The 26,829-nt window shown below is 40.7% G+C and overlaps 1 protein-coding gene across 21 annotated transcripts in view; it reads left to right on the forward strand.

Annotated features, from left to right (window-relative positions):
- kif1b (kinesin family member 1B) overlaps nucleotides 1-26,829 on the forward strand; it is a 49,269-nt gene that overhangs the window by 7,110 nt on the left and 15,330 nt on the right. For 4 of the 21 annotated variants that reach the window (XM_049753983.2, XM_049753995.1, XM_049753992.1 and 1 more), the window contains exons 3-25: nucleotides 7,191-7,267; nucleotides 7,377-7,556; nucleotides 7,664-7,732; nucleotides 9,420-9,598; nucleotides 10,181-10,292; nucleotides 10,537-10,614; nucleotides 10,682-10,747; nucleotides 10,898-10,915; nucleotides 11,210-11,285; nucleotides 11,667-11,745; nucleotides 11,824-11,966; nucleotides 13,654-13,695; nucleotides 14,494-14,565; nucleotides 15,437-15,648; nucleotides 16,229-16,308; nucleotides 16,555-16,630; nucleotides 17,937-18,016; nucleotides 18,483-18,589; nucleotides 18,783-18,866; nucleotides 18,982-19,162; nucleotides 19,244-19,316; nucleotides 25,298-25,406; nucleotides 26,045-26,193. In XM_049753983.2, the coding sequence (XP_049609940.1) occupies nucleotides 7,191-7,267; nucleotides 7,377-7,556; nucleotides 7,664-7,732; nucleotides 9,420-9,598; nucleotides 10,181-10,292; nucleotides 10,537-10,614; nucleotides 10,682-10,747; nucleotides 10,898-10,915; nucleotides 11,210-11,285; nucleotides 11,667-11,745; nucleotides 11,824-11,966; nucleotides 13,654-13,695; nucleotides 14,494-14,565; nucleotides 15,437-15,648; nucleotides 16,229-16,308; nucleotides 16,555-16,630; nucleotides 17,937-18,016; nucleotides 18,483-18,589; nucleotides 18,783-18,866; nucleotides 18,982-19,162; nucleotides 19,244-19,316; nucleotides 25,298-25,406; nucleotides 26,045-26,193 (2,342 nt within the window). Of the gene's footprint in view, nucleotides 1-7,190; nucleotides 7,268-7,376; nucleotides 7,557-7,663; nucleotides 7,733-9,419; nucleotides 9,599-10,180; nucleotides 10,293-10,536; nucleotides 10,615-10,681; nucleotides 10,748-10,897; nucleotides 10,916-11,209; nucleotides 11,286-11,666; nucleotides 11,746-11,823; nucleotides 11,967-13,653; nucleotides 13,696-14,493; nucleotides 14,566-15,436; nucleotides 15,649-16,228; nucleotides 16,309-16,554; nucleotides 16,631-16,876; nucleotides 16,931-17,697; nucleotides 17,761-17,936; nucleotides 18,017-18,482; nucleotides 18,590-18,782; nucleotides 18,867-18,981; nucleotides 19,163-19,243; nucleotides 19,317-21,558; nucleotides 24,381-25,297; nucleotides 25,407-26,044; nucleotides 26,194-26,829 lie in introns of those variants that run through there. The other 17 variants (XM_049753975.1, XM_049753978.1, XM_049753989.2 and 14 more) reach the window with 12 other exon arrangements.

Below are 26,829 nucleotides of genomic sequence, written 5' to 3' on the forward strand. Positions count from 1 at the left end.
CACTAATTTCTTATCAAAAACCCTGAAACCCCTTTTTCACCAACAGATTTGAGTTTGTAAACATACTGTACAGTATTAGTTCCAAAATGAAACAATGCTGTAAAACCTGCAAAGAAAAATAGTCAATCATGTTCTTGTACAGGACTGCAGTGTAACACAACATTGGTCAGCGTATAATCAAGTGATGGGTGGAATAGAAGAACAAAAACAACAAAAATACAGCCATTCATGATTCTTGTTTATATTCCAATGTTGGCATGTAGCAATGTCATGATCCTCTTGTTGCTCAATTCTGCTGGGTTACACTTAACCACCTATACAGTATGCCTTGTGAAAACAAGCCAGACCACGGTTTTACCATTCAAGACTACACCTAGACAAATCAAACTGCAGTGAATGTGGCTTTACGGAAACAAATCTTTGCCAAAAGATGGCTAATGGTTTATTGTATCTCTCCTCCGTCACCTTCACTCAGTTTGCAGAGCTTGGGTGAAATAGCTGCGCTCTTTCCCACATTCAAGAACGGGAAAGTGTTTTTACAGCGATTGTGCCCAAACCGACCCTGCTCTTTTTCCAGACTGTTTAGTTTGCCTTCCTCCCACAGTCTGAGGGCTGAATTCATAGTGCCGCTGCGCAGTTTGACAGTCTAGGCACGATGCGCTTAGTGGGTGCAATGCTTTTTCTTGAGGACGTTGTCAGAGGTTAGCGGAATGTCATGTTTGAAGACTAACAGTGAGGTGACCGCAGAACTGATCTTCCTTAACTTTTGGGAGTTTTGAATTATTTGTGCTACAGCAGAGATATAACAGATGAATAAACAAACGACATACATTCCTGCCCACCTCTCCAGAAAATGGATGAAATGTGCTCGTCATCTGACATTAGCTTGAGAATGTTTTGTCCACCCACAGATCTTACAGATTTGTTCATGATGTCACAGTGCTTACGTAAAGCCTGAAAGCAGTTAAAGTGATACTCGGGGTCCCTGAGTTGCAGCAAGCTGAGGAAATCCAGGTCACTGCTTTTTAAAATGCTCTCCTGTTGTTAGCTGTGACTCTAAGCTCTTCTGCATTTCTTTCAAAGGTCTACTCTGAACAGTACGATTTTCATTGAAACAGAAAGAAATTTGTGAGAATACAATGTTAAAAAGATTAGGGCACAAAACACTAACTTCAAGTTTGCATTGCCAGTTCCTAAAGATCTATCTTTAAAGGGCCAAATACTAACATTGTCAGAAGTTTTGTCGACACATTTATCGAGGCTTCATGTGTGTCTGTCTGTCTGTCTTTTTGATGGGGAACCTTTCGAGACACAACTGCAAGCTGGAGAACATCTATCCTGAGTAAGGCCCATAGCAAACAAACACCATAAACTCAAAAGCCAGTTGGTCTTGTACCATTTAGTTAATATTAATGCTGTTCTAGTGTTTAATAACAAACACTTGTAAGCCAGTAAAATAATTTCATTTTGGGTGAGCTTAGTGCTGTATGGTTTAACGTCACAAACATCACCTGGGTCTTGTATCATTTAGTTAATATTAACGCTGTTCGAACACTTGTAAGCCAGTAAAAGAATTTCATTTTGGGTCAGCTTAGTGCTTTATGGTTTAACGTCACAAGCATCACCCGAGAGGCTTGCTTTGTAGTTCTATTGTTTTTCCGAACGGAGTCCTGCTGGGTCAGCATGTTTGCTCTCTCTGGTGGTTTCTACAACCCCACCTCCACAGTAGTGTGTGTTGTGGGTGTGTGTTTGCGTGAGCTGTTAATATCAAAAGACAGTCGCAGTATGCAGCAGTTTTCAGTGCCTGTGGGCTGTGTGAGCAATGTACAGTATGCTTTGGCAGCCATTGCGGTGGCTTGCTTGGGCGGCTGAAATCTTTCCATTCCTTCCTGTCACTGACAGTCTGTCGGCATGCAAGGCACTAGCTTCCATCTGCTCATGTATAAATAGGCAGCGGTCGGACCTGGAACAGCTGGCGCTTAGGCCAGCACCGCACACTCTATCAACGCCAAAGTAACTTTATATTCTCATCAAATGTCCAATTTTCCATTTCGCATGTGTTTCTCCATGCATTTATGAACAAACCAAAGTCATCCCCGAATTAATTGATTAATTATTATTGGAGGTAGTATATCGTTTTTTGAAATGCTGTACTTTGGTTCTGTGTAGATGTAGCACAACTTCCCGTAACTGATAGCCATGCTGTCTTTAAACTACAAACAATTAAGAATGACTCAACTGCACCTCCTCAATTTTTGACTTAATTACATTAAGACACAGTTGATTGACAATTGACCAAATGCTTAACAAATACATAATCAGTAGTCATCCTTGTCCCTACTACTTCTTTTAAATTTCATAGAGAGGCTAAGAAATACCATAAATAGTTTCCAGACTATAAGATGCTACTTTTTGCACAAGCTTTGAACCCTGCTTCTTATTGTCCAGTGTGGCATATCTTTAGATTTTTCATAATTTTTATGATATTGTATGATTCGTGCATATTCTCTTATATATGGAAATTAAACATTAAAACACCCGTGGGTTGTATTCCACTGTGGCTTATGTATAAACAAAACAGGAGTTTCCCCTAATTCTAGCTGGTGTGTCTTATATTCGGGTGCGGTTTGTAGTCCAGGAATTACGGTACTTGAGTAGGTTCATCAGTCTTATCATATGATGGCGACCATACACCAGTGCAGCACTCTAAGGTTAATTATTTCAAGTTAATTTACTTGCAAACCTAAAAAAGGGAGATGAGTCATGCAATGTGAAAAGGACTATTGTAATGGTGTGTGCTGGTCACATAATGCCTTGTCACAACAGATGAGATTACCTAACATGTTTTGCAGTCAACTACAGTACCCTGTATTCAGTGCATTGTATTCAACTCTTCCTACTTCCTCCCCATCCGCACTCTCTGTTGACAAAAATGATGCAATCAACCTTTTATTGATGGGTTGGGGGATCTGTGTCACAGCTTCAATGTTTTTGTGTGCATTTGTGAGTAGAAGACACACCGCATGTCCTTGACAGGACATTGAGGTGCTCTGTAACCAATGCACTAACAAAGTTGTTTTGGAAATGTATGTCCGACGCTGTGCCTGCAGCAAGCTCAGCTGTTTATCGAATGTTGAACAAGCGGCGCATGGTCACTACTTATAGCTCACAGCTTTGAGTTGCATCCCTTGATAACTCTGCCATCTGTACTGCAGCCCAGGCAACCGGGATACATCACACTCTTACATGACACTGGCTACAGAGGGACACCAAGTATTCATTCTGTGGCAATGCAAAATGTAACACCTGCAGTCTTTCTGCTATTTTAAAGCAAACAACCGTTAGCGTCCTGTAGCCCTGCTCAAACCATCAGCTTATGTCAACGGTGCTTTTTTTTCACCACAATGCGTGCGGAAATTCTTAGAGAGTGGCAATATTATTTAGACGTAGCATAACAGCTGTCATGTTGTGGATGAATGTACGTGCAAGGTGATAGCATGGGGCATATCTTCTTAGACAGGGGGATGTGGCTTGCTCATGAGACATCCAGTTTTCAGATCACGCATAATGTAGCCACACACAAGTCATTTATACACATAGTGTTCGGGCTTGGGGCTGTTCTTTGCACGAAATCTTCTCCACTTGTGACGTAACTGTCTCTGTAGTAGGATTCATGCTAATCTCATTTGGGAGGGGGTGTCACACTCCAGTAGCGGGCATATTATATTGTTGCTGTTGGACAACATGCATGTATTCCACTTTTTTTTTAAATTTTATTTTTTTAGGAGCAATGCAGAAGACACCACTAATTTAACTTTTTAGACATGCATATTTATCACCTCTTTTCTCAGCCACCACTGCTGACTTGTATGTGTGTGTACACTGTCATCATTGGAACGCTTACAAATGTAATTATGGCCCAAGTGATATTCATAACTCGTTTCAGTTAGCTTGTAAGATTATAATGTCAGGTTTCCAATAAAGATCTTGTTAACTCCACGCAATTAACGTGACAAGTAAAATAAAGTCATCTAATTTTGACATGTAGACATCGGTTCAGCGGTTTCATAATATATTGTATATATTATTGTCAATCATCTTCTCAAAACATGAAATTTGCCATGTGAGGTTGGCACCAATTGGTTCATTAAGACAAGTGACACCTCGGGGCTTTTCAACAAGTTGTCTAACACTACGCATCTCGTTTACAAAGTAAAGCAGAAGTATGTTTTTCGAAAGACATCTCTGACAGCAAACATAGATGCAGTGATCTTTACAAACGTTACAAACACATTTTCATTGGTGGTTTGGCTACATACTCTTATCAGTACGTGGAAGAGACAATAGAGAATCCAGTCATGTTAAAAAGTTGAAGTTAAGAGAAGATAGTGTGCATGGTTTTCATTGGAATGCGACACTATAGTAGGATTTTGCATGGATGGTCAGCGTGTCAACTTATTGATTCTTTGTTGCCATGATGACAGTTGCATTGCATTTAATATGCTCATAATACAATGAATGCTAATGGCTACTTGTGGGACGACCATGCAAATTTTCAGCAAAAGGGCACTCTACAATACTGCATGAGAGCTGCATAGATGTTCTTCCATGTCAACAATTGCATCACATTGCAGTTCATATTTATGCAGGCCACATGGAGGCAAGTACTATTCCAATGACTGAAACACAAACTAATTTGAATTCAACTGGCACACACCTCCGGCATGTATTTGCCTAATTGGTTGTTCTGTTTTTATTTTATTTTACATTTTACAAAAACAAAATCATTTCTGTATCCTAAGTTACAGAGTGCAGGATAATTTCCCATCTATGCACCTCATCATGAAATAGGAAGCACACATGGAACACTAACAACCTGTTTATCTTATCCTGCTCATCAGGAACCAAAAATCCACATCACTGACATTTAGGAGCAAATAAATATTTGACTAAGCCTTCCCTTAATAGTGTCTCTGTGTGACTTGTCTCATTGTTCATTGCATGCCATCCTTTAGTGTGAGTTAAGTGTTTTGGGATAATCTGATGCTGGCCCAGTTATTTGTATATGCTGTCAAGATGTGGTTGCAATTGATATTAAATAACATTGGTGTGTTTTTTGCATTATGAAAGTTGTTTTGGGAATCCTCATTTTCAGTAGCTTAATGTCTGTCTGACTTTTGAAGCAAAATATTTACACTCGCACTTACATTGTTTAAGTGTTACAATGCTGAAAGTATTCTTTGGGTATGCAGTTGCAACATTGTTTTCTTTACACTGTCAACCAAACAGCTGTGCTGGAACAGTTGAAGAAACAAAATATAGAGCGCAAGGTGCTGCATCCTCTCTTGTGTGCCAAGTTGAAGTTGTTATGGCAACCAAGCAGTAACTGCTTCCGCACCTGTTGCCATGGTTTGGAAAGACGTGCGATGACTGTGTTCATTACACAGCAGACTCGTCTGCCATTTTAAGTCCAGGGTGGTTTCTCTGCTGAGAATGTTAATAAATTGAAATCAGGGAACGTTTCATTAACATTCTGATTCTTGGCTGGCTTGCTGTTAGTGCGTAGGCAACCATTTTTGTTTTTCACTCTACTGTGCATAATGTCACATAGTGAGCTAAAGCTCAAGTGTGATTATCAGAAAGACGAGTTGGTTCCCTCTCTTGTCACGGCCATCCTACATTATCGTGGTCATCTTTCAGTTTTATTGGTGTTCACTGGCACCAAGTCATCGCTTAAGCTTCCTTCTTGTTATTTGGCAGTGTAAATTGTTCCAGGAAAGGGTAACTGAGGGGCACTGGTTACCACAACACCCCAATGTTTCTAAATGCCCTGTCTCCAATTTCCCTTTGGAGGCAGGTTAAAGGTGAACTTTAGGCTGTATTTAGCCACTCGTCTCACTGTATCCACTTTTGGTAACCAATATGGAAGCTCCTGCTCTGCCATTGTACCTTAACCTGTCAGCAGATAGTATGGATGGGCTTTTTATTACATTTATTTTACAGGGAAATTTTTGTTCATATGCCACAGCACAAGCATAGTTCATACAGGTATATGCCGTGCAGCTCAATATCAGATTGTTTTTCTTTGGACAATTTGATTGCTGCTTGCAGCCCAGTTGTGCACACCCGCTATCCACAATCAACATTCACCTAAATCTCGATTGCTTCGATCCTACGCCACTTTCTGTCTAATGCAGTTTCGTCATCATGTCCAAATTCTGGACCCCAAAGTCTGCGTAAAATCAAGATTTAGGTGTATTACAAAACAATGAATTAAACACATATTTTTTCTACCTCTCTGAACACAATTTGGAATTCAGTGCAGTGGACTGCTGATGAAATTGTCACAGATCGAGCATGAGGTTGTCAGTGTTTCAGTGTCTGAGGACACCTGCTTTTCTGTCAGCATGTGACCGATGGAGGGTGACACTCAATCCCCGTCTCTCCACATCTCCTGCATTATTGATAAGCGAGCTGAATCCTCTGAGTACTCTGATGGGGACATCTTGGTGTGAAAGCCACTTAAGCATTCTTAAATTGTGTCGCTAGTCTAGGCTTTTCCCATTAGAAATGCTCAGATAATTATGGCATTGTTGCTCACATGATAGCTGCTACTTAGTCTTTCAAAAATCCTTCCCTCTCACTTATTTGCACATCTACCCCGTCCACCAGCCCTTTGTGTTTATGTTGACACTCAAGAAAGTTAGTTCAACAGTAAAGAGGTTTGAAAAGCAGTGAGCAGACCAAGATATTAATATCTGAAAATATCCTCCAGTAAAGTTTGAGTTTGCACGTGCTTTGTTGTCTTTCCATCTCGTATTCAGTGCGTAAAGCTTTAATAGATTGCCTGTGGTGAGCAGCAAGCATGGTTGAGAGGGATGAAATGCCAGACGTAGTTGCAGATTCTTGCTCATTATGAAATGTCACACTTCAGCCGTGCATAAGTGAAGTGTTATCAGGTCCATGGCAGATATAGCAGGTGTATCCCACTACATGGTTCAGTAAAGGTTCCCTATGCTCGGAGTCATTTAAAAAAAAAAAAAGAAAAAAGAAAGTGGGCTAAAAGTTGAAACACCATGTGTGCTCCTCAGAAAAATACACTGCGTCTGTGCCAGGTACTGCACTTTTGTGTTTTGGGCCGCAAAATAATGAAAGTAATCATAACCCATGATTTTGTTCCTCATCCTCAGCTATTCTCAACCCCAAAGCCCCAAAAGAACCAGCAAAGACCTTCAGTTTTGATTACTCCTACTGGTCCCACACGACGGTGAGTCAAACGTTTTTGTTTTGAAGATCATGACTGATAAAGGAAATACATCCCCTGTTTGTTCTCTGAGTTTAACATTCTATGCTTTCTGTCCTTTGTTCTGCTACAGCCGGAAGACCCCTGCTTTGCCGCACAGAACCAAGTGTACAATGACATTGGCAAGGAAATGCTGCAGCATGCCTTTGAAGGCTACAATGTGTGCATTTTTGCCTACGGCCAGACTGGGGCTGGCAAATCCTACACCATGATGGGCAAGCAAGAGGAGGGCCAGGAAGGAATCATTCCCATGGTTTGTCTTTCAGTGCTACTTACTGACAGTAGCGCTACAGATTTTTTTTTTAATTGATTAATGCGCTTAATGCTATTTCCAAGATGCTGTGTTTATCTCTCTTTCAGCTCTGTGAAGATCTATTTGAGAAAATCAATGAGGATAACAACAAAGAGGAGCTCTCCTATTCAGTAGAGGTAAATCTCAGGCTACTTTTCCATCTATTGTTGTCATCCTTTGGCATGTTTTGATGTCTTTTTCCAGCACTTAAGTGTCTTTTGCAATGTGAGTGTCAAAATATCTTGATTTTGCTACAATATTCATCTTGGAAAATAATTGATTCTCACATTAAAGGACCCTGCTGAGTTGTTAGATCTGGGATACAGTGGTATGGCGCTCCAGTATTGAGAGGCTGGTGGCCTAAAATGCTCACTCAGCTTTGTTGTAACTACAAAGAAAGATCCTGCATGAGGATGTCCTGATACGCTGGGGCTCATAAGAGATTAAAACATCAGCAAAATAACCCTGAGCCGGCCGGCTTTTGCAAAGCCAATTAAGGTACAATGATATAGGCACCAAAATACAATGATGGGATTTAATAGCATCCAGTCTTTAGTTACTATTATTTGTTATTATTGTTAAAAAAAAAAAGTTTTCATTGAAAGGTTTGTTTGAAAACATTCCAATTATTTTGTAGCGATTGATAACTGAAAAATGACACTGAGTGCAATGGTCTATTTATGAAAATCAGACAAAAAAACATTTGCCTAATAATTTGGAATATGGTGTAGTTTTGAATGTGAGTGCAAATGTGATTGGTTATTTATCTACATGTGCTGTGTGTGACCAGACTCCAGTTCACTGTCGTGAAGATAAGCCATTTGGAAAGTTGTATAGAACTGTCATACAAGTGTAAAAATGAGCGATTCACTGTTAATAAAAAGACACCAAAACGTATCAATTCGTGTTACAATACAATACATTTTATTTATATAGCGCATTTTAATACAGCTGCAGCTTTAATAAAGCGCTTCACATATGTATCTCAATGGGACAACCACAAAGACAGATTACAAATGATCGTTTAAGCTAAAGCTTCGTGGTTCTCAGGCACCTTTTTTTTTTATGTTACTCTAACAACATAAAATCATGAAAACGCACAGGGCTCTATTTTCGTGCTTAGTGCAAGTGTTACACGAGGCGCGGTCCAAATCTGCACAAGGGTGGGTTGGACTAAATTTTACGATTTTGGACCCATGTAAGCGGGCACAGTGTAGAGCATTCTAGAAAAGATGTTTTACGCCGTTGCGGGCATGAATTCAGCCTCCTTTATTTGTTGGCAATCAAAACCACCTCTCATTCCCTTTAAACATGGCACATGAGAACTGCGCTGATAGTCCTTGACATAAGATTTGCTTATGTCCTGCAGCAGGTCGAAGCAGTCAAAGTATACTTATAAGGAACTGCAAGCAGTACTCCATGGGGGGGATGATGTAAAGTTGGCTATGGAGGCCACAGATCTGTAAAGTGGCCCCTTGGAGGTCACCTCCAAAGCTTTAAAAGTATTGATACACTCCTGGAGTCTGCCTATTATATATGCAAGTCCGCTGGTACCTCATGGTACCTTAACACACCCACTCATTTTTTTCCCTCATTCTTACATTATTCTCATAATTAAGAGTCAATAAAGAAAAACAGGGTCTCCAAGTTAATGCTTTGACTGATGCTTGCTGAAGTGATATGCTGCTGCGTAAACTAATGACTAAAGGTGGTTTTGGCACATTTTGCCAGAAAATTCGTGGATTTGTTATTTTGGTGTTCCACCATACATGATCAACGTATTTAGGTTTGAACAAGGAAATGACTGTAAGCTTTTGTCTGTAGGTCAGTTACATGGAGATCTACTGTGAGCGGGTGCGGGATCTGCTCAATCCCAAAAACAAAGGGAATCTCCGAGTGAGAGAGCATCCACTTTTGGGCCCCTACGTAGAGGACCTCTCCAAGCTTGCTGTTACTTCTTATACCGACATCGCTGACCTCATGGATGCGGGCAATAAGGCCAGGTGTGTGTGATCAGATCAGCATAATTTTATTTTGAAGAAAAGTTGAAGGGATTTAACACAATGAAGCAACTTTTGATCTCACTTTCCTATTTAGTATTGCACGTGAAAACACAAATTCCCGGCTAATTCATAACTTTGAAGTCCATGTTTTCTAAATTTAGCCATTGTTTGAATTATTAAGAGCTTCTTATTAAATTAGTCATGTACGGAAATAATTTGCATTGAATTGGTGTACGTGTGTCAGTGTGTATTTATGTCATCGTGCGATTTCCTGCAGGGAGGAGTGAACCTTGCCTTAATCTTCTTGTGCTGACTCAAGTGGGACAGTCACAGGCGGAGATATGGGTTTTGCACGTCATGTTCTTGAAATAAGCCCTATAAGTGTGCCTTGCATGTTTGTCTGATGTCTTCATGGTATTATCCACCTCCGCCATGCTGCATAATCCCTAATTTTTACGTCACTCCAATAGGTGTAAAGCCCAGTGGTGTGTAAAATAACGTAAAAGCTGAAATTTAACGTTGAAACAAAGCTTTATGTTATTTGGACTCGATACAATTACGCCTATATCTTTTCACGGACAGAACTGTGGCAGCTACCAACATGAATGAGACTAGCAGCAGGTCCCATGCAGTGTTCACCATTGTCTTCACACAGCGAAAACACGACGGCGAGACAGACCTTTCCACTGAAAAGGTAGCCAGCTTGAAAGACTCGAGACATTTTTGCATTTAGCTATACTCGGGTTAGTTGTTCATGTAAAAACCGGTTCCACAATTGTTGTTTTTTAGTCAGGTTAATATTGTGCTACACAGTGTGTACAAATGCTTTTTGATATTGTACCATTGATGATGTGAAGCACATTGAGTTAGCTTGTATATGAATAAATCATATATCCGCCATTGTTCAAATTCATTGTTGGCTTCTGCTCCCTTTTCAGGTCAGTAAAATTAGTCTTGTGGACTTGGCAGGAAGTGAAAGAGCAGATTCCACTGGCGCTAAGGGGACCAGGCTGAAGGTAAGATTCAATTTTTACACAACTGAATAACAGCATAAATGGCTTAACTTGTTGCTGTTGGCTACAGGAGGGCGCAAACATCAACAAGTCCCTAACCACGTTAGGAAAGGTCATCTCTGCCCTGGCTGAAGTCGTAAGTGTTTTGTCTGTTTCGATTTTGCTCTTCTTTTCCTTTTGTCTCTATAAGGTGAAAACCCTTTCTTGGATAGGTTTTTTCCCCCTTGGCATGCTGTAATATTTGCCCTTGTCTTTTCTCCTGTCCTTGTAATACCCGCTTACACAGGATAACTGTACCAGCAAGGTAAATAAACCCTTTGGCAGCTAAATTGTTGATGTTCGATTCACCCCATGCACCAGAGTTGACTGCCTTTTGTCATATGTTGTGTTGACAGTCTGTGATCTTTATTAATACATTTTTTTAACGACACCACTACTCCTTTTTTTAACTACATTGTTAACCTATTTACCTACTCTTTGCCAGGCTGTAAGATCTTCCACTGTATACTAGTGTATGCTGCCACCGCTATTGTTGTCACACCACATACCTGTGCAAATTGTCTTCCACCTGAAAAGTGTATTTGCGTTTTTATTTCAGAGCAAGAAGAAAAAGAAGTCAGACTTCATCCCATACAGAGACTCTGTTTTGACATGGCTCTTGAGGGAAAATCTTGGTAGGAATATTGTATAACATCACTTGGCAGTAGAATGATTGAATATCATGGGCGTAAACAAAATAATGTACACAATTTGCATGCAGGGATAGAGAAGTAATTGTGGAAGTTACAAGCAAATATTCCTCATATGCATTTCAGTAATCAACACTGTCTAAGTTCTTTAGCGTGTTTGTGCCACTCTCTTTACAATGTAGCACATAGAGTGCAGTAAGCACATACAAGCTCAAAGTTCTTAGTTAAAACAAAGAAAAAACAGACCAGCATGTCTGTCATTTTCCTTACACAAATAACAGTTGGGAACAGATAATGAAATAGAGATTTTTGTTCATTTTTGTCTTGCAAGAATGTCTTAAGGTTTAAGCCTATTGCTTTTAATAGGTGGAAACTCTAGAACTGCGATGGTTGCAGCCCTCAGTCCTGCTGATATCAATTATGATGAAACTCTGAGCACACTGCGGTAAGATTCCATCCCACTGGACATGGTAATGAATAATTCCAGATCATGACTATCTGTTATTTGTTATTTGATTACTAGCTACGCTGATCGAGCAAAGAATATCAAATGCAATGCTGTCATCAATGAGGATCCCAACAATAAACTGGTGCGTGACCTTAAGGATGAAGTGGCTCGACTGAAAGAACTACTGCGTGCACAAGGACTTGGAGACATCCTGGACAGTGAGTGTTACGTCAATGTTCCGCACAGCATGGGCCACCTTCTCTTAACATCTCTTGTCTTCTGCTTCTGGTTCCATTGCCCTCTGAACAAACAAAGTTTGATTTCAATGTTTTTATTTAAAGAAAAAAGTTAAAAAAAATTATTTGTTACATTTTGCTAATGCCCAAAAAATAACCCAGCTGCACTTCTGTTTTTGTGCCTCATAATTGCTCGTAGCCTCTAGCCCAGACATGGGCAAACTACGGCCCGCGGGCCACACCCGGCCCACGGGGCCGTTTAATCCGGCCCGCCAAACCTGAATAAATTGTATTATTAATTTTTGGGGGGTCATTTTCCCTGCAATTACTATGTTTCCCCAGTAGTTGGGGAAGCGCCCGCCCGCGCATTTACTCCCGGGAGCCGTGTCAGAAAGCACGGTGCACACTCACAAGTGTGTGTGCGTACTCAGGAGTATGGACGCGGCGCACTCCGCGCTCTATTTCATCTATCAGTGCCGAATTTCGAGCGTAGGCTGTGACGTCAGTATTCTCGTAATTCGCGCGCTAAGCTTTCAGATACAGTTTTACGCTAATGCCACCCACAAACTTTCCCCTGGAATCCTTCCATTAAAATGAGTGGCCCGAAGAAAAGAAAGGTGGACACTGAGTGCCGAATGTTAAAAAAGAGTGGACAATTTGGCTCGACCTACGTGTGTGAGAAGACGTTCAGCCACATGAACGTCAACAAAGCCCGTCACAGATCTAGGTTAACTGACCGACACCTCGGCTCTATCCTACAAATTACTACAACAAATTTTACTCCAGACTATGATGCACTAGCAAAAAAGCGTAACCAACAATACTATTGATTTCTTTATTACTTTATTTAGATGTATTCTTTCACTGATTCTTCAAGATGATGTATTTGGTCAGAATGTTTGCCGTTGGATGTGATTTCACCTCATTAGATAAACATATTTCATAAATCTGACCTGCAGGCGCTGAAGTGATGGAAAATGTTATTCATCATAACAGTGTCGTATTTAATAAGAATCACTGATGGAAGTTTTTTGGTGAAATATTTTTTTAATGCTGTTAATAAATGCATTTGTTTTCAAAAAGTTCTTTTTAATATCCATGCTTAAGTATCTACTAAAAGCAAAAACCTTTTATGCAATGACCTTTACATGTCATTTATATTACTTCACACAAACACTACATCCATCTGCTCCTGGTTAGGCCCCCCGGTCAAAATTTAGAACCCAATTCGGCCCGCAAGTCAAAAAGTTTGCCCACCCCTGCTCTAGCCAATTAACTTTTACATATGATGACTCAAAAAGGATTTTTAACCCAATTGCGATATTCAAGTGGCTCCTAGTTACAATCTTGCTTGAGTCAGTAGATGATGCAAATATGCTCACAAATACTAAAATAATACTGTAACTACTTTCACTGTGACAACCAATGGAAATCTATACCCCTACATAGACACTTGATTTTGGTTCTTGATTCCAACAAACCAGAGGTGCAAACTGGGCCTACAGTAACTTGCTCATTACTGACTTCATTTAACCAGGCCTGTGTCGCCATTTGTTGTCGTCACCGCTTTCGTTCTCATTCTACTCCGTAAATAATGTCTAAAAGCCCTTTCTACCATTCTATCTGTTTTCAACTCTGACCCCTTTCATCTTTTCTCACTTCCCCTCAGTTGATCCTCTGGGGGATGATTGCCCAGGAAGTGGAATCAAATGTTTGTATATGTCTGGTTGTCATGCACTGTTTTTGCTGTTTGCTCTTTAGCAGTTAAGATAACATTGCTCTATGACCCAGGTTAGCTCTATATTAAAACTAAGGCTGGGCGATAGATTCAAGTTGATAGGGTATTTTTTGCAACAATTTGTCAATATCAATTTGCAATTGTAGATTTAGATTGCGGATGGACATTTTTCAAATTTGTGATGGCTTCATCAGTTTTTGTTTTTAAAGCCGCACCATCTAGCGTATTCCATTTGACCAGGATTACTATAAGAGGCTATTTAACAATTAAACCACACAATTGACAGACTTCTTTAAGATCACAATAAATAATTAGTCATTGAATAATTATTGTGCCCCTCTTTTGTTGAGACTGTAAGGCTTGCTGTTGTCCCATTACACAAGACAGCTAAACATAAGATGCCTTTCATATCAATGCCCACCCCCTCAAAAACTTCATCGTAATCTTTGAGTTCATGTTGACATAGCCATATCGCCCAGCCTTAAATGAAACTGCTACCAGCTTTGCATGAAAATGCAGAAAAGCCAAAGCTTAGTAGAAATGTTCCCTTGCTGTGCTGGTCTGGCCATGGTTAGCATGTGCTTGTGTTGATAGAATCTGCTAACTGAAGGCTCCCAGATGATCATTAAGAGCGTTGCTTTTTCAGCCTAGTTCTCCATATCCACCTGAATATTTATTCCATTGCATTCTTTAACGCACTATTTCTCACATCTTATTTGGCTGCTGTCTCTCTTTGTATGTATTTATTTTCTTACTAATCGTCCACTGCAGGTGACACAACTCAAAGCTTTAGAATGCCACTACTCAGTTGTCAAACTGAGGTTCAGAGCTTCAGAACAAAAGGTGCATTAAATAGGAATTCTTTGTAGCCTGAAGAGATTCCACTAACCTAGAGTGAGTAGTTGATTTGATAGTTTGCCCAGTGATGGATTCCTAACACTTCTTCCCTCCTAACACCTTTCCATTGTACTAACGTTCCATTTCACATTATACACACACACACACACACACACACACAAACACACACACACACACACACATACATACATACGCACACACGCACGGACACACACACACACACACACACACACACACACACACACACACACACACACACACACACACACACACACATATTGGTGGCCCTTGATGCAAAAATTGTGCCATATTCCAAAAACTATGTATTTTCTCTTTAGTTATTTTGACATTTGGACCCATTGTAGAACTTTTGATGTGGATGAGGGATAAGTGGTTTCTTGAGTGTGTGTGAGATGAACTGCAGGCCTAACTTGTGGAGCATGTCGTCCATTGTCATTTTCCCTCTGAACCATCTTGCAATTGCAGTCTGGCGCCCACGCTATATACAGGGAGAGCAGTTTTTGCACAAATATGAGTTAGTTATTTTCAGGAGTTGTAAAGAGGAAGATACGTATACAGATGTTTTTGACTCGCTTTACAAACAGTAAAAGCAGATGGAGGAACTAACACCCACTGTGTGGAGTGAAGACTGCTTCTCTGTAGCTACTTTGTGTCTTAACCTGTTGGTACAATGTGTCTCACATTGGTCTTCCCTCCTTTTGTCCCCCCTTCCTTGTCTGTTTCTTCCTCTCTCTTCATTTTGTATTTGATTCATTTAATGTTTTATCACTCCTCCATCCCGTCCTGGCCCACTATTCTCTCTGTTATCTCTCTTTCCCTCTTGCTGTTGCCTCAGACCTCAAAGACATTCAGAACAATAAGAATAGATACTTGATAGCCTCAGAGAACCAACGCCCTGGCCATTTCTCCACAGCACCTATTGGTTCCCTGACAGCCTCACCGTCCTCTGGCTCACTGTGCAGCCAGGGGGCTCTGCAGTCGGCCACCAGCATCCAGGAGCGCATCATGTCCACTCCTGGTGGAGAAGAAGCTATTGAAAGGCTCAAGGTAAAGTTGGTTTGTGTGTTACATCATACCACGGAAGTCTCCAAGTCAGAGAGGGGTGGGTTATTTAAACGTACACTCAAAATGCTACTATGGGCTATCTTAAACAATAACAATAACAATATATTACACAAATTATAGTAAATCTTACTCAAATCAGATGTTGGTATTTGTTACATAATTTCAAAGCACCCACCAATAACCCCCCCATCAATCTAATACTGCTCATATGACTGTTGATAGAGCAGTGCAAGTAACCAACCGTTAGAAGCTGCAGTTGCCGTGACAACCACAGTGCCTACTCTGTCTGCTATCTAATGACGTCAAACCGTGACGCAGATATGGAGGAAAGTGGACAAAAATAGCACCTGAGTAATTCCCCTTTAGCTCCAGGAGTGAGGCACATACTAGTCAAAGGCAGCACATGCTTATTTTAGTATTTTTGATCCTGCCGCTTACCCTTGTACATGCAAACATGATATTAGATAAACTGGGATAAGTGTATGAGGCTTCTCTCAACAGATCCAGAAGAACAGACATTTTTTTTAGTACACCCTTTCACACATTGACTTGTGTTTTTTAGGAATCTGAAAAGATCATTGCAGAGCTCAATGAAACCTGGGAAGAGAAGCTGCGAAAGACCGAAGCAATCCGCATGGAGAGGTCACTATCAATTAGGCCCATATTATGGACTGACTGTCCATCATTTGTCCACCAATCAAAGCATGTGCAGCTCTGTTGATTTATTTATTTATTTATTTATTTTTTTGTGCCATTATCTTCAACATATTATGGACATAATGGCTTTTCATCTGCTGTCTAATATGAATAAGATAATTATCATTACAGTGTATATATTTTGTTTGCCATAGTGTACCAAAGATAAACCTGCTGTGTCTTTTTTTATAGAGAGGCATTACTTGCGGAAATGGGCGTAGCAATCCGCGAAGATGGCGGAACTTTGGGCGTGTTCTCTCCTAAAAAGGTAGGCCAGTTCTCATCATACAGATTTAAAGGCACTGACTGTGGAATGAGTTTCCAGACAGAAGTTTGGTGATTCGCTCCCCCCCACCTTTGCTTCCTTCTTTGTGTTTCACATGTTAGTGTTCTACAACCCCCGCCCCCCCCCCCCCCCCCCCCCCCCCCCGCACCATCTTCCGTTGTTTCTTTTAATCTTTTATCGTTTGTCTTTGTCTTCATGCTTGATGAGTTGCCTTCTTCATGTACTCAGCTCAGCCATGCAGGTCCATTTGATGAACAGTTTGATTGTTTTTCCACCAAGAAGGTTTGTCGATTCAAGTTGGCAGAAAAAGTCAAATTCCTGAGTAATTCCCTCAGAAAGAGTACTACTTGTGCACCATCCTGCCCTCTCTTTGTAGTTGTAGAATGAAACAAAGAAACAAGAACAAATCTTCTATTTGCTTTTGCTACTAAAACTTCGCATAGACTAGTGTGACGGTTCCCTTTTCCACAGTGTTGGATTTACTTATCTCCACATGTCTCGACCAACTATGAAGGCTTTTCCATTGACAAAGTCCGGGTACTACGAAGTACATGGTCAGCCGGGTTTCCAAGCTTGCCACATGGATACCATTTAGCTTTCAGCCCACTTGGAACATTTGGTCATACATGGCTAGAAGTTCAAAAATGAAACACCAAACCCATTTATTTAGCCTGCTTCTGTGTTGTAACTGTGGATGCGGCAACATTATACTTTTTGGGTTGTCCAAAGTCTTTTTACACATAAAATCTGTCTCCTTACTCTAGTCTGTACACCTTTGTACTTGACGTGGTCAGTGTGGCCAGCTTTTACCAGGTTCCCTCAGAACCATTTTGAAGTCAAACCAAATAGAATGGAGTTGCACCAGAACTGTTTAGTGGAAAATCCCTTGTCTTGACTTTATGCTTACTTGCTTTTTTTCTGTTTCTTGTGCACAAAAGTCCAAGTCATCCTATGCGGTTAGCTGTAATCTTTTTGTACCCCCATTTTTATTTACATTCATTTGTCTTCATTCTTTTTTCTCTCTCATTCACTGCTGCTCCATTGGTTAGCATTTCAATGAGAAGACTTGTGATCTCTATACAGACTTTAATGGGGTCTTCTCCCCAAAGAAGGTTGGTTGTATTACAGAGAACTGTGTTGTGGTAGCCCACATTAAGCAGACAGTCAAAAGATTTATTTGTAGTAGTCATTTATAAGCAATGTTTGATAGACAACTGTGCTCACCCGATTTACATTTTACATATACTGTGTCATAGTTAACTGTCTCCCTGTCATGTTTCTGCTATAGACTCCTCACCTGGTTAACCTAAACGAGGATCCCCTCATGTCTGAGTGTCTACTCTACTACATAAAAGATGGAATTACAAGGTAAATTCAACTTCATGAGTGTCCTTGAAATGCTGATAAAAACGTGTTGTTTCCCAAGTCTAAAATAAAGGGCAGCCATCATACATGCATACGGTGTGTAACATGTTGACAGTTTTATATTTCCTCTTTCTAGCTAACCAGGTTAGAGTGCTTACTCGCCCTGTCTGATGCCTCTTAATAGACTTAACATTCTTGCTTTCTGCACATTAACTGCCAGAGTCTTGCTATAAAAGGCTAATGAAAACAGTACAAATATTTTTCCTTAATTGATGCCCTGTCTCTTCATCCTTCATCCGCTAAGGAAATTTAAAATTAACAATTGCCAATAAAAACATACATGCATATTAATGACATTTAGGAATACGAATGAACAGGTGTCATAAGGTCCTATTTAATGGGTGAGACTGACCGGAATGCATGTCTATGCAGTGCAAGAAAATAAAATCGGCCTCTCTATTGCTTTCAGGGTGGGACAGGCTGATGCTGAAAGACGGCAGGATATCGTCTTAAGTGGTGCTCATATCAAGGAGGAGCACTGTATATTCCGTAGTGAGAAGGATGCTAATGGAGATGGTAAAACCCCATATCAAATTGTGTTGGTTTTACTTGATGATAAACCCTTCCTGTCTCAGTCAGATTTAAAAGCAGAGTACAATTGCCCGCAAAATCAACACTCTATTGTCTGAGAATAAAATTGATGCATAAATATGCACTTTTGTCAAACGAAATAGAGATGAATTAATTGCTTGGTATGTTTCTGCTAAAGTTATCGTCATGCTTGTCCCCTGTGAGGGATCAGAGACTTACGTCAACGGCAAACGTGTTGAGGACTTTATTCAGCTGCGTTCTGGTATGTTCATTTTAATGGACCAATCTCAATAAAAGAAAAAAATATCCAACAGAAGAACTAATTCTACCAATTGCACTGTTTTCTTTGCTCGTTTCCTCCACCTGAATTATTTCAGGAAACCGTATCATTATGGGAAAGAACCACGTGTTTCGCTTTAACCACCCGGAGCAAGCCAGGGCGGAAAGGGAGAAAACGCCGTCGGCCGAGACCCCTGTGGAGCCAGTCGACTGGACCTTTGCTCAAAGAGAGTTGCTGGAGAAACAGGGTATTGACATGAAGCAGGAGATGGAGAAAAGGTAATGCTTGAAATTGAAGCTAAACTATGTGTGGTGCCATTTAAGGTATTTTTCAAAGCTGATGACCTTTTTTTTGGGTAGGCTCACTGAGATGGAAATCCTTTACAAAAAAGAGAAGGAAGAAGCCGACCAACTTCTTGAGCAGCAAAGACTGGTGAGTTCAAAGCAGCTGGTGTTCCTACAAACTTAAAGCTGAGTTTGATTTTTTTTTTTTAAACAATTAGCTTGTTAGTCTACAGTTGATGTGTGCTGAGTGTCTTGAACCATAGTGTGGAGGATGCTTTCTAGTTGTCACAACTAAAGGCAGTTTTTTCAGTGATCAAGCAAACTTGTCATTTTTATGCAAGTTTTGAGGTGTTTGTAGTCAATTTCCAATGGCCCACTTCAATTGCCAACTACTAATTCTTATGCGGATCTATGCAGTGCATGTCTATTTGTCTTGCATGGAAAATTACTTTTGAAGCAGATGAGCTTTCTTTAGCTATATTCAGGACCGCATTATATTGCGAAGCTTTCTCCTCTTTCCAGAACCCCTTTGTCACTTCTCTGCTATATTTTATATTGCCTTTGAATCTTGCAAAACAGCAGATACTAAGTAGGGATGGGCATTTTACCAAATTCCATTGAATGACTGAATGGGGAAAGTAATGATCAATGAGGAGTTCATCAATTGTTATGTTATTTTTGTGGAACGGGAAAATCCATCTCTCGAGTGCTCTGGCCATGTTTCAATGTGAGTGTTTCATTGAGCGTTATAATGCTGCAAAGGTGTGCGTGAATACTGCTTAACTTTCCATAGCTGAAGTCATGTTCTTCTTTCAAACAGCAAACTAGTTTAGCGCCTCTGCTGGTTGGAGCAAAGGCGTGGACTCCATTTGCCCCTGAATTTTGTTAAATAAGAAAAACATTTATCGCCATTCAATTCCATATAGTCCACCAAATTGTTAATGATCAATTCATTAAATAATCATCATGTCCATCCCTCGTCATAAGCATAATTAAAACAAAAACAAGACCAAGCACATTATCAGAATCCAAGCATAATTCTATGAATGGCTGCTTTTGCACGGTTCATGTTAATTGCATGTATCCTTAATTCAATCATTGCTGGCTGTGGACTCAATTGTGGGGGTTCGCTGTTGAGCAAGTTGACTGTTGGGTGGCTGCAAATTTGCTTTAACTAGTCTAGATTTCTTGCTCTTAATTTTCATTTCTCCAATGCAGTTGCTGACTTATACACTGCATTGTGATAGCAAAAACGCTTGTAGTAGATTTTGGTAGTGACAATGTGGTTTCTCATTGACTTCTTTGACCAACTGTGTTTGCGAATGTGTTAGCACAGTGAGGGCACACCTCACTAACAGCCTTATCACTGCTAACAGCTGAAATAGTGAATTGCCAAACCTACAGCATCATCTCATTGAGGCAGGTTTCTCGGACCAAACTCCCAGCAGCAGAACATTTTGAATATGCTTGTATTTTTGACAGATTCTATAATCAGCAAGACCTAAAACACGACACAAAAATACATTTACTGGTTGTGATCTGTAATGTTTTTTTTTTTCTTTAATGAGAAACTGCATTCTTTTTCCAACTAACCTTTCTTGTAGTGAATTAACAGCTACCTCCACCAAGCCTGTTCTCTCTCTCTCTCCTGGCTTTCTGGTCAGCTGCAAGAACACGCTCTTCTAACTCTCAGCTAATACTAAAGACACTCAAACTCTGTGGACTGAACGGAGAGAGCTTCCAAATCCAAGGATGTGCATGCATGCCTGCCACAAGTAGCATGTGTGGGACCCAATTTTTCACTTACGAAGAGGAATTTGACAAAACGATACATATCAGCTTCTATCAGCAGCTTCTGTCCTCCGTTGAGATTCCTTTGCTCATCGCGCCAGGCATAATCAATTTTCAGTTTTAATTAATATCAATATGCAACGTTGGGAGCAATATTGTTAAAGCTTGATAGCACATTAATTGAAGTTCAAATTCAAATTTTTTTTCTCACTCAAATTATTCGTCTTTTCAGGATCCAAAAAACAGATTTCAAAACACAAGAAAGTCAATGGAAGCCACTGTTTTCTTGTTTTGATTGTAAATATAATTTCATTGTACACTGGGAATGATTTGTTGCACGTTGTCATACATCTGGTAAAGTTATGATGTATGCAAAATATTTAGATAACATCGTTCAACTGCATTAGTACCCCCTGAAATTTGATAATGAAAATGTCCTGAGTTGAGGCAGTAACATTGGAAGTTCCCATGTTGCATATTCAAACATTTGTATTCATCTTTATTTAAAAAGCATCCTTCATCCTTTCTTTGTTTTTCCCATTGTAATTTCTCCTTTTTTGGGGGGGACCATTTGGTTTGTTTCCTGTGTTGTTCTCAAGGATGGCGACTCTGATAGTGGGGATGACTCAGATAAGAGGTCTTGCGAGGAGAGCTGGAGACTGATCACCTCCTTGCGGGAAAAGCTGCCCCCCAGCAAACTACAAACCATAGTGAAAAAATGTGGCTTACCCAGCAGCGGTAAGAGAAGAGAGCCCGTAAAAATGTACCAGATCCCTCAGCGGCGCCGCATCACCAAGGACTCTAAGTGGGTGACCATCTCTGACTTGAAGATCCAGGCAGTCAAAGAAATCTGCTATGAGGTAGCGCTCAATGATTTCCGCCACACTCGTCAGGAAATCGAAGCGCTGGCCATAGTCAAGATGAAGGAGCTTTGCGCAAGCTACAGCAAGAAGGACCCCAATGAGCGGGACTCATGGAGGGCGGTGGCTCGGGATGTTTGGGACACTGTAGGGGTCGGTGATGAGCGTATTGAGGACGTCATCACCAACGGGTCTCGACCCGGTGGGGTTGTCATGGATGAGCTAAAGGTGCACATAGATAAGCTAGAGGACATCTTGCATGAGGTCAAGAAACAGAACAACATGAAGGATGAGGAGATTCGTGCTCTCAGAAATAAGATGGTGAAAATGGAAAAAGTCCTTCCTCTCATCACCCCGGAGGGTCAGGAGAGACCTCTCAGTGCAGACCCCCCTATGAGCACAGTGAGTACACCAAGCCCTCAACCGCCTGTTCCTGAAACATCTGATGTGGAAAGTGGGGAGTCTCAAGCAGGCCTAAGCGCGGAAGATGACTCAACCCAAAAGCGAGGCCACGGACGTTGGATACGTCAAGAGCAACTACGCCTTAAGAGCCTTCAGCAACAAGAAATCGCCAAGCAGCTCCGTCGGCATACCGGACCTCACCGATTTATCCCGCCAGAAGATCGCAAGCTACGTTTTCCTTTCAAAAGTAACCCCAAACACCGCAACTCGTGGAGCCCTGGTACCCATATCATTATTACAGATGAGAAGGTGATTGAGTTAAAAGTGCCCAAAGAAGCTGTAGAGGAAGAAGATGCTGAAAACCAGACTTCTGATGTACAGTCTCAGGAAAAGATAGCTGCTTCCGTCATAGAGGTCACTCCCCCGTTGCCAAGTCCAACAGTCCAGCGTCGAAACAAACATTGTGAGCACGGAATAAACCAGGGTCAGAGGCATAACTATCGGAACAACTACCATCAACAACCGCACGAACGAGGCCGCAGTAACTCTTTTAACCTTCGGCAGCGGTCCTCAGGTTCCACAGAACAGCTGCAGCAGCCCGATGCCAACCGGAGACACACGCAAGCCTTCTACCAGCCCCGCCACTATCAGAACCCGCCTTCATACCCCCAGCCCCACCTCCAGCATCCCTGCCACTATAGTAGCACAGTGTACATCGACGGAGGCTTCAATACCTACCAGCAGTACCATCAGCCTGATCATGCTAACCAGCCACTCAACTTCCAGGCACCTCCCCGGATCCGCAGGCAAATGTCTGCCCCCAATCTGAAAGCCAGCAGAGAGACAGCGGTTTAGAAATTGAACTGACACAGGCAAAAAAACATTACAGATCACAACTGAGCATAAAAAGACTGTTGTTGGTTGATCCAAAAGTCTATGTATTATAAAAATGAAATTGTATCATTCACATAGTACATATTAGAGTGTATTATGCTGTTTTATCCCAATATCCATGCCATGCTCACTGTTGATTTTTTTTCCAGCTGGTGTGATAATTCATCAATCATCTTTCAATTTGCCAAATGTATCTTGGTTGATTTTCAGTGTTTACATATTTTTTATTATTATTTTAGCCAACTCATTTTGAACACACTGACGTGTTGCTGTCGTACACACCCTTTGGAAACGAAAAATTCTTCCCATCAACCACATAACGGAATGTTAGGATTGGATGCAACCGTTTTACTCCTGTGAATGCCATTGAACCTCAGTTTGAATATGTGTTGCATTTTGAATCTTTTGACCTACAGTGGACAGCTTAATGAACTATTCAGCTGTGAGGGTGCCTGTGTGAAATGAAAATAGAATTTAGAAACGTGGCCTTTTCATGTCTCGTTCACAGTAATTGTGTTTTACAGCTGTTATACTACATATCTATAGTTCTAGATCCCGTTAAAATTTTGGAGGGAAGACAATATTGAACACGTGTGTTCAAATAACGCACAGCCTTTTATCAGCTTTCAGTTGCTTTATGAAAGCTACCCCACTGTTTTAACTAGTGCCTGTTTTATTAGCAGCAAGTCTGCCCATCACCGCATGTATGCCTAAAACAAGAGTCTTTAGTTATTCATACTTTATTTTAGTACTATATAGACTTAGTATCCTTTAGGAAAAATTGGACACTCTGCATAATGAGCGACTACTTTGACTAATGTCTTTATATTTTCTTACTTTTACCTACCTACGCTGTAATGAAAATAGAATCATATAACTAAGGCTTATGCAACACCCTGTCCCGCGGTGACTATCTTTTACATGCAACAATTTCAATCGCTCATAAATATGTCATTATATTTGCTTATTTAATGTTTGCATTGGTGCACATGGCAGCCGGGGAAGCTGGAAAGTACAGTACACTAAAGTCAATGTACAGTGGCCTGTTCTTTACTGTATGTGTTAAGTGTTATTTCAAAGCATCTGCTGTTTAATTTTGCATAATCAGAGTGCCTCATGGTGATCATGCACAAAACTGTTGTGACAAGATACAGTACATACATACCTATTGGAACCAGATTGTTCACAGATTTTAAAAACATACTGTATAGACATCTTGTGTTGTCGGCGGTTTATTACTGTAATAAATTGATAAGTTTCAAGCACATGCATTTCTTATTAATGAGAGTTATGCTGCAAATGTTTACAGGCAAAAGACATGGAATTGGCTTCCCACCTAATAATGCGTCTTTCATTAGTCATGACGCCACAGTAGTGATTGTCATAGGCAGCTAGGTTACAGTAAATTCTGCATGGAAAAATCTTCTACACAGAGGCCAAAAGGGGGCAGGAAAAGCTGCAATTCTTGAAAAAGAAATGGGGAGCTGCAGTACAGTTTGTTTGATCCTGTTAAACCGTCATGGAGATTGTGGCTGCGGCTCAGCATCACCCGATCATCACCCCAATGTAGTTGCAAAAGAACGTGATCAACTACACATGCTCATGGGCTACAAAGTGGTTGGACGGCTTTTCTATTTTGTATATCACCTCATAATCACAGCACAATACTCTTAGCTTTGTGACTGATTAATACTCAATTAGCTGCAAATTCCATCAAATCCTACTTCCTTTTATTTAGCCATCCTTTGTGTCTCGGTTATTAGGCTTACCATGTCAAACTCTTAAGATAAACATAATTTGCCTCAATTTATTAAAAATGTTGGACTGTGCTAGAATATGTCATTTGTTGGTAGGATGTCAGTAGGGTGGAAGTCAAATCTAAATGAAAAGACTGCATTGTCTGCCCGCAAGACACTGAACAAAGACAATGAGGTCACCAAGACTGGAGGCAGTGTGACTCTCATGAGGACCACGATGATGATGATGGCACCCCTTTGGATTACAGCAGACTTCTACAGGACCTCACATCTTCTCCAGACATTGTTACCTTAATTGTTTTAAAACTTCAATCAGTCTCTAATTGCATGTACCTAGCTGTCGTGAGTGCTATATAAGCGTTCCTGGTTGTGTGGCTTATCCAAACTTGTCTATGTGCTCTTTCCTCATCACTGTGCCTGTTCAGGTATATGAGAGCAAACTACAGGAACTTCAGAAACAGGTTGAGACACGTTCTCTGGTTGCCGAAACGCCAGATGAAGAGGAGCTGGAGGAGGAGGAGGAGGAAGAGGAAGGTTTGTCCATTGATTCCTAAGGGCTTTTTTTATTATTCCATTTCACTCATTATCAAATGAAGCCTTTTTATGAATTAGTCCACATCCTAGCAGGTCTTGAAAATTCCACATCGCAGAATTCACTCCCAAAATTCATTATATGTATTTGTATGTGGCTGTGACCGATAAATATACAAGTAAACTATATGGTTTTAAATCCATTTAAACATTTGGAAAATATAGTAATTCCACTGGGTTGGATTGAGAAATAGTGGCGTGGGTTTTCTCAGCATACTCTGGCCTCCTTTTATATCCTCAAAACATGCCTGTTTGACTGAAGACTAAATTGGTCCTCGCTGTGAATGTGATGTTTTGATTATCTACAGTAAGAGTAACCTGCCTATTGACTAGACCAGTACAGCGTGCCTAATGCCTCTCAACCAAAGGCAGCTGAGATAGACATCCGTGACCTTAATGAGGTCTAGAAAATGGATCAATGGATGGATAGACTTATGCTTGACTGCATCTCGAAAGAATTTGTCTTTTCTCAGTCACTTCTCGTGTGGCATGACAATTGATTAAAGGCTTTTCATCAGACGTATTCTCTGGACTCCCTGGCGCCCATGTTAATGACTGCATTGTCTGCCGGTGTCCCACAGTGCCGTGGACTCAGCACGAGTTCAACCTGGCTCATTGGGCCTTCAGGAAGTGGAGGTTCCACCAGTTCACATCGCTCCGTGACCAGTTGTGGGGGAATGCCGTCTACCTGAAGGAGGCCAATGCCATCAGTGTGGAGCTAAAGAAGAAAGTAAGGAAAATAACTTGACATCACATGACTCTCTTTTTTAAGAAACTGATTCAAAAAGTGAAATGAATATTCTGCCCTCCAATTTGCCGCTTCCTGTGTACGCAGTATACAAGATGGACTATTTTGTATTTGTGATAACCTGCAAGTCAGTCATTTAAATCATCCAGGTTTGGGATATTCCAATTTGCCACATATGAAATATTGACTTTCTCAGCGGCTTGTTCTTTTCGAGGCGATACATGATTGAAACTGGACATAGCAATTTTGATTGGCATTTCCCCAAGATCTAGAGGAAAAATAAACTCCATGACTAAGTGGATCACCAGAGACATAACAGTATAGTTGGGATTTCTTCACACAAGGTCCTTTCAAACAAAACTTGCCAAATTCATACGGTGCTATGTCTGAATTGCGCAGTCACACGTGAGTTGTGCCTTCACTTACACAGATACTTAAAATGCTTTGGCAGTATCATGACAGCAACAGTTGCCTTCAAAGTGGCGGCACACTTGTCTGTTATTCCCTCAGAAAAAAGTAGTTTCTGGTATAGCTGCTATGGTACTTGGAGCTCTTGTGTAAAGACTTCAGTCATAAAATACACACTTTTAAGGTCCATGTTTGCTACCTTCCATCTTT

The sequence above is a fragment of the Syngnathus scovelli genome, chromosome 2, assembly GCF_024217435.2.
Source record: "Syngnathus scovelli strain Florida chromosome 2, RoL_Ssco_1.2, whole genome shotgun sequence".
Lineage (NCBI taxonomy): Eukaryota > Metazoa > Chordata > Actinopteri > Syngnathiformes > Syngnathidae > Syngnathus > Syngnathus scovelli.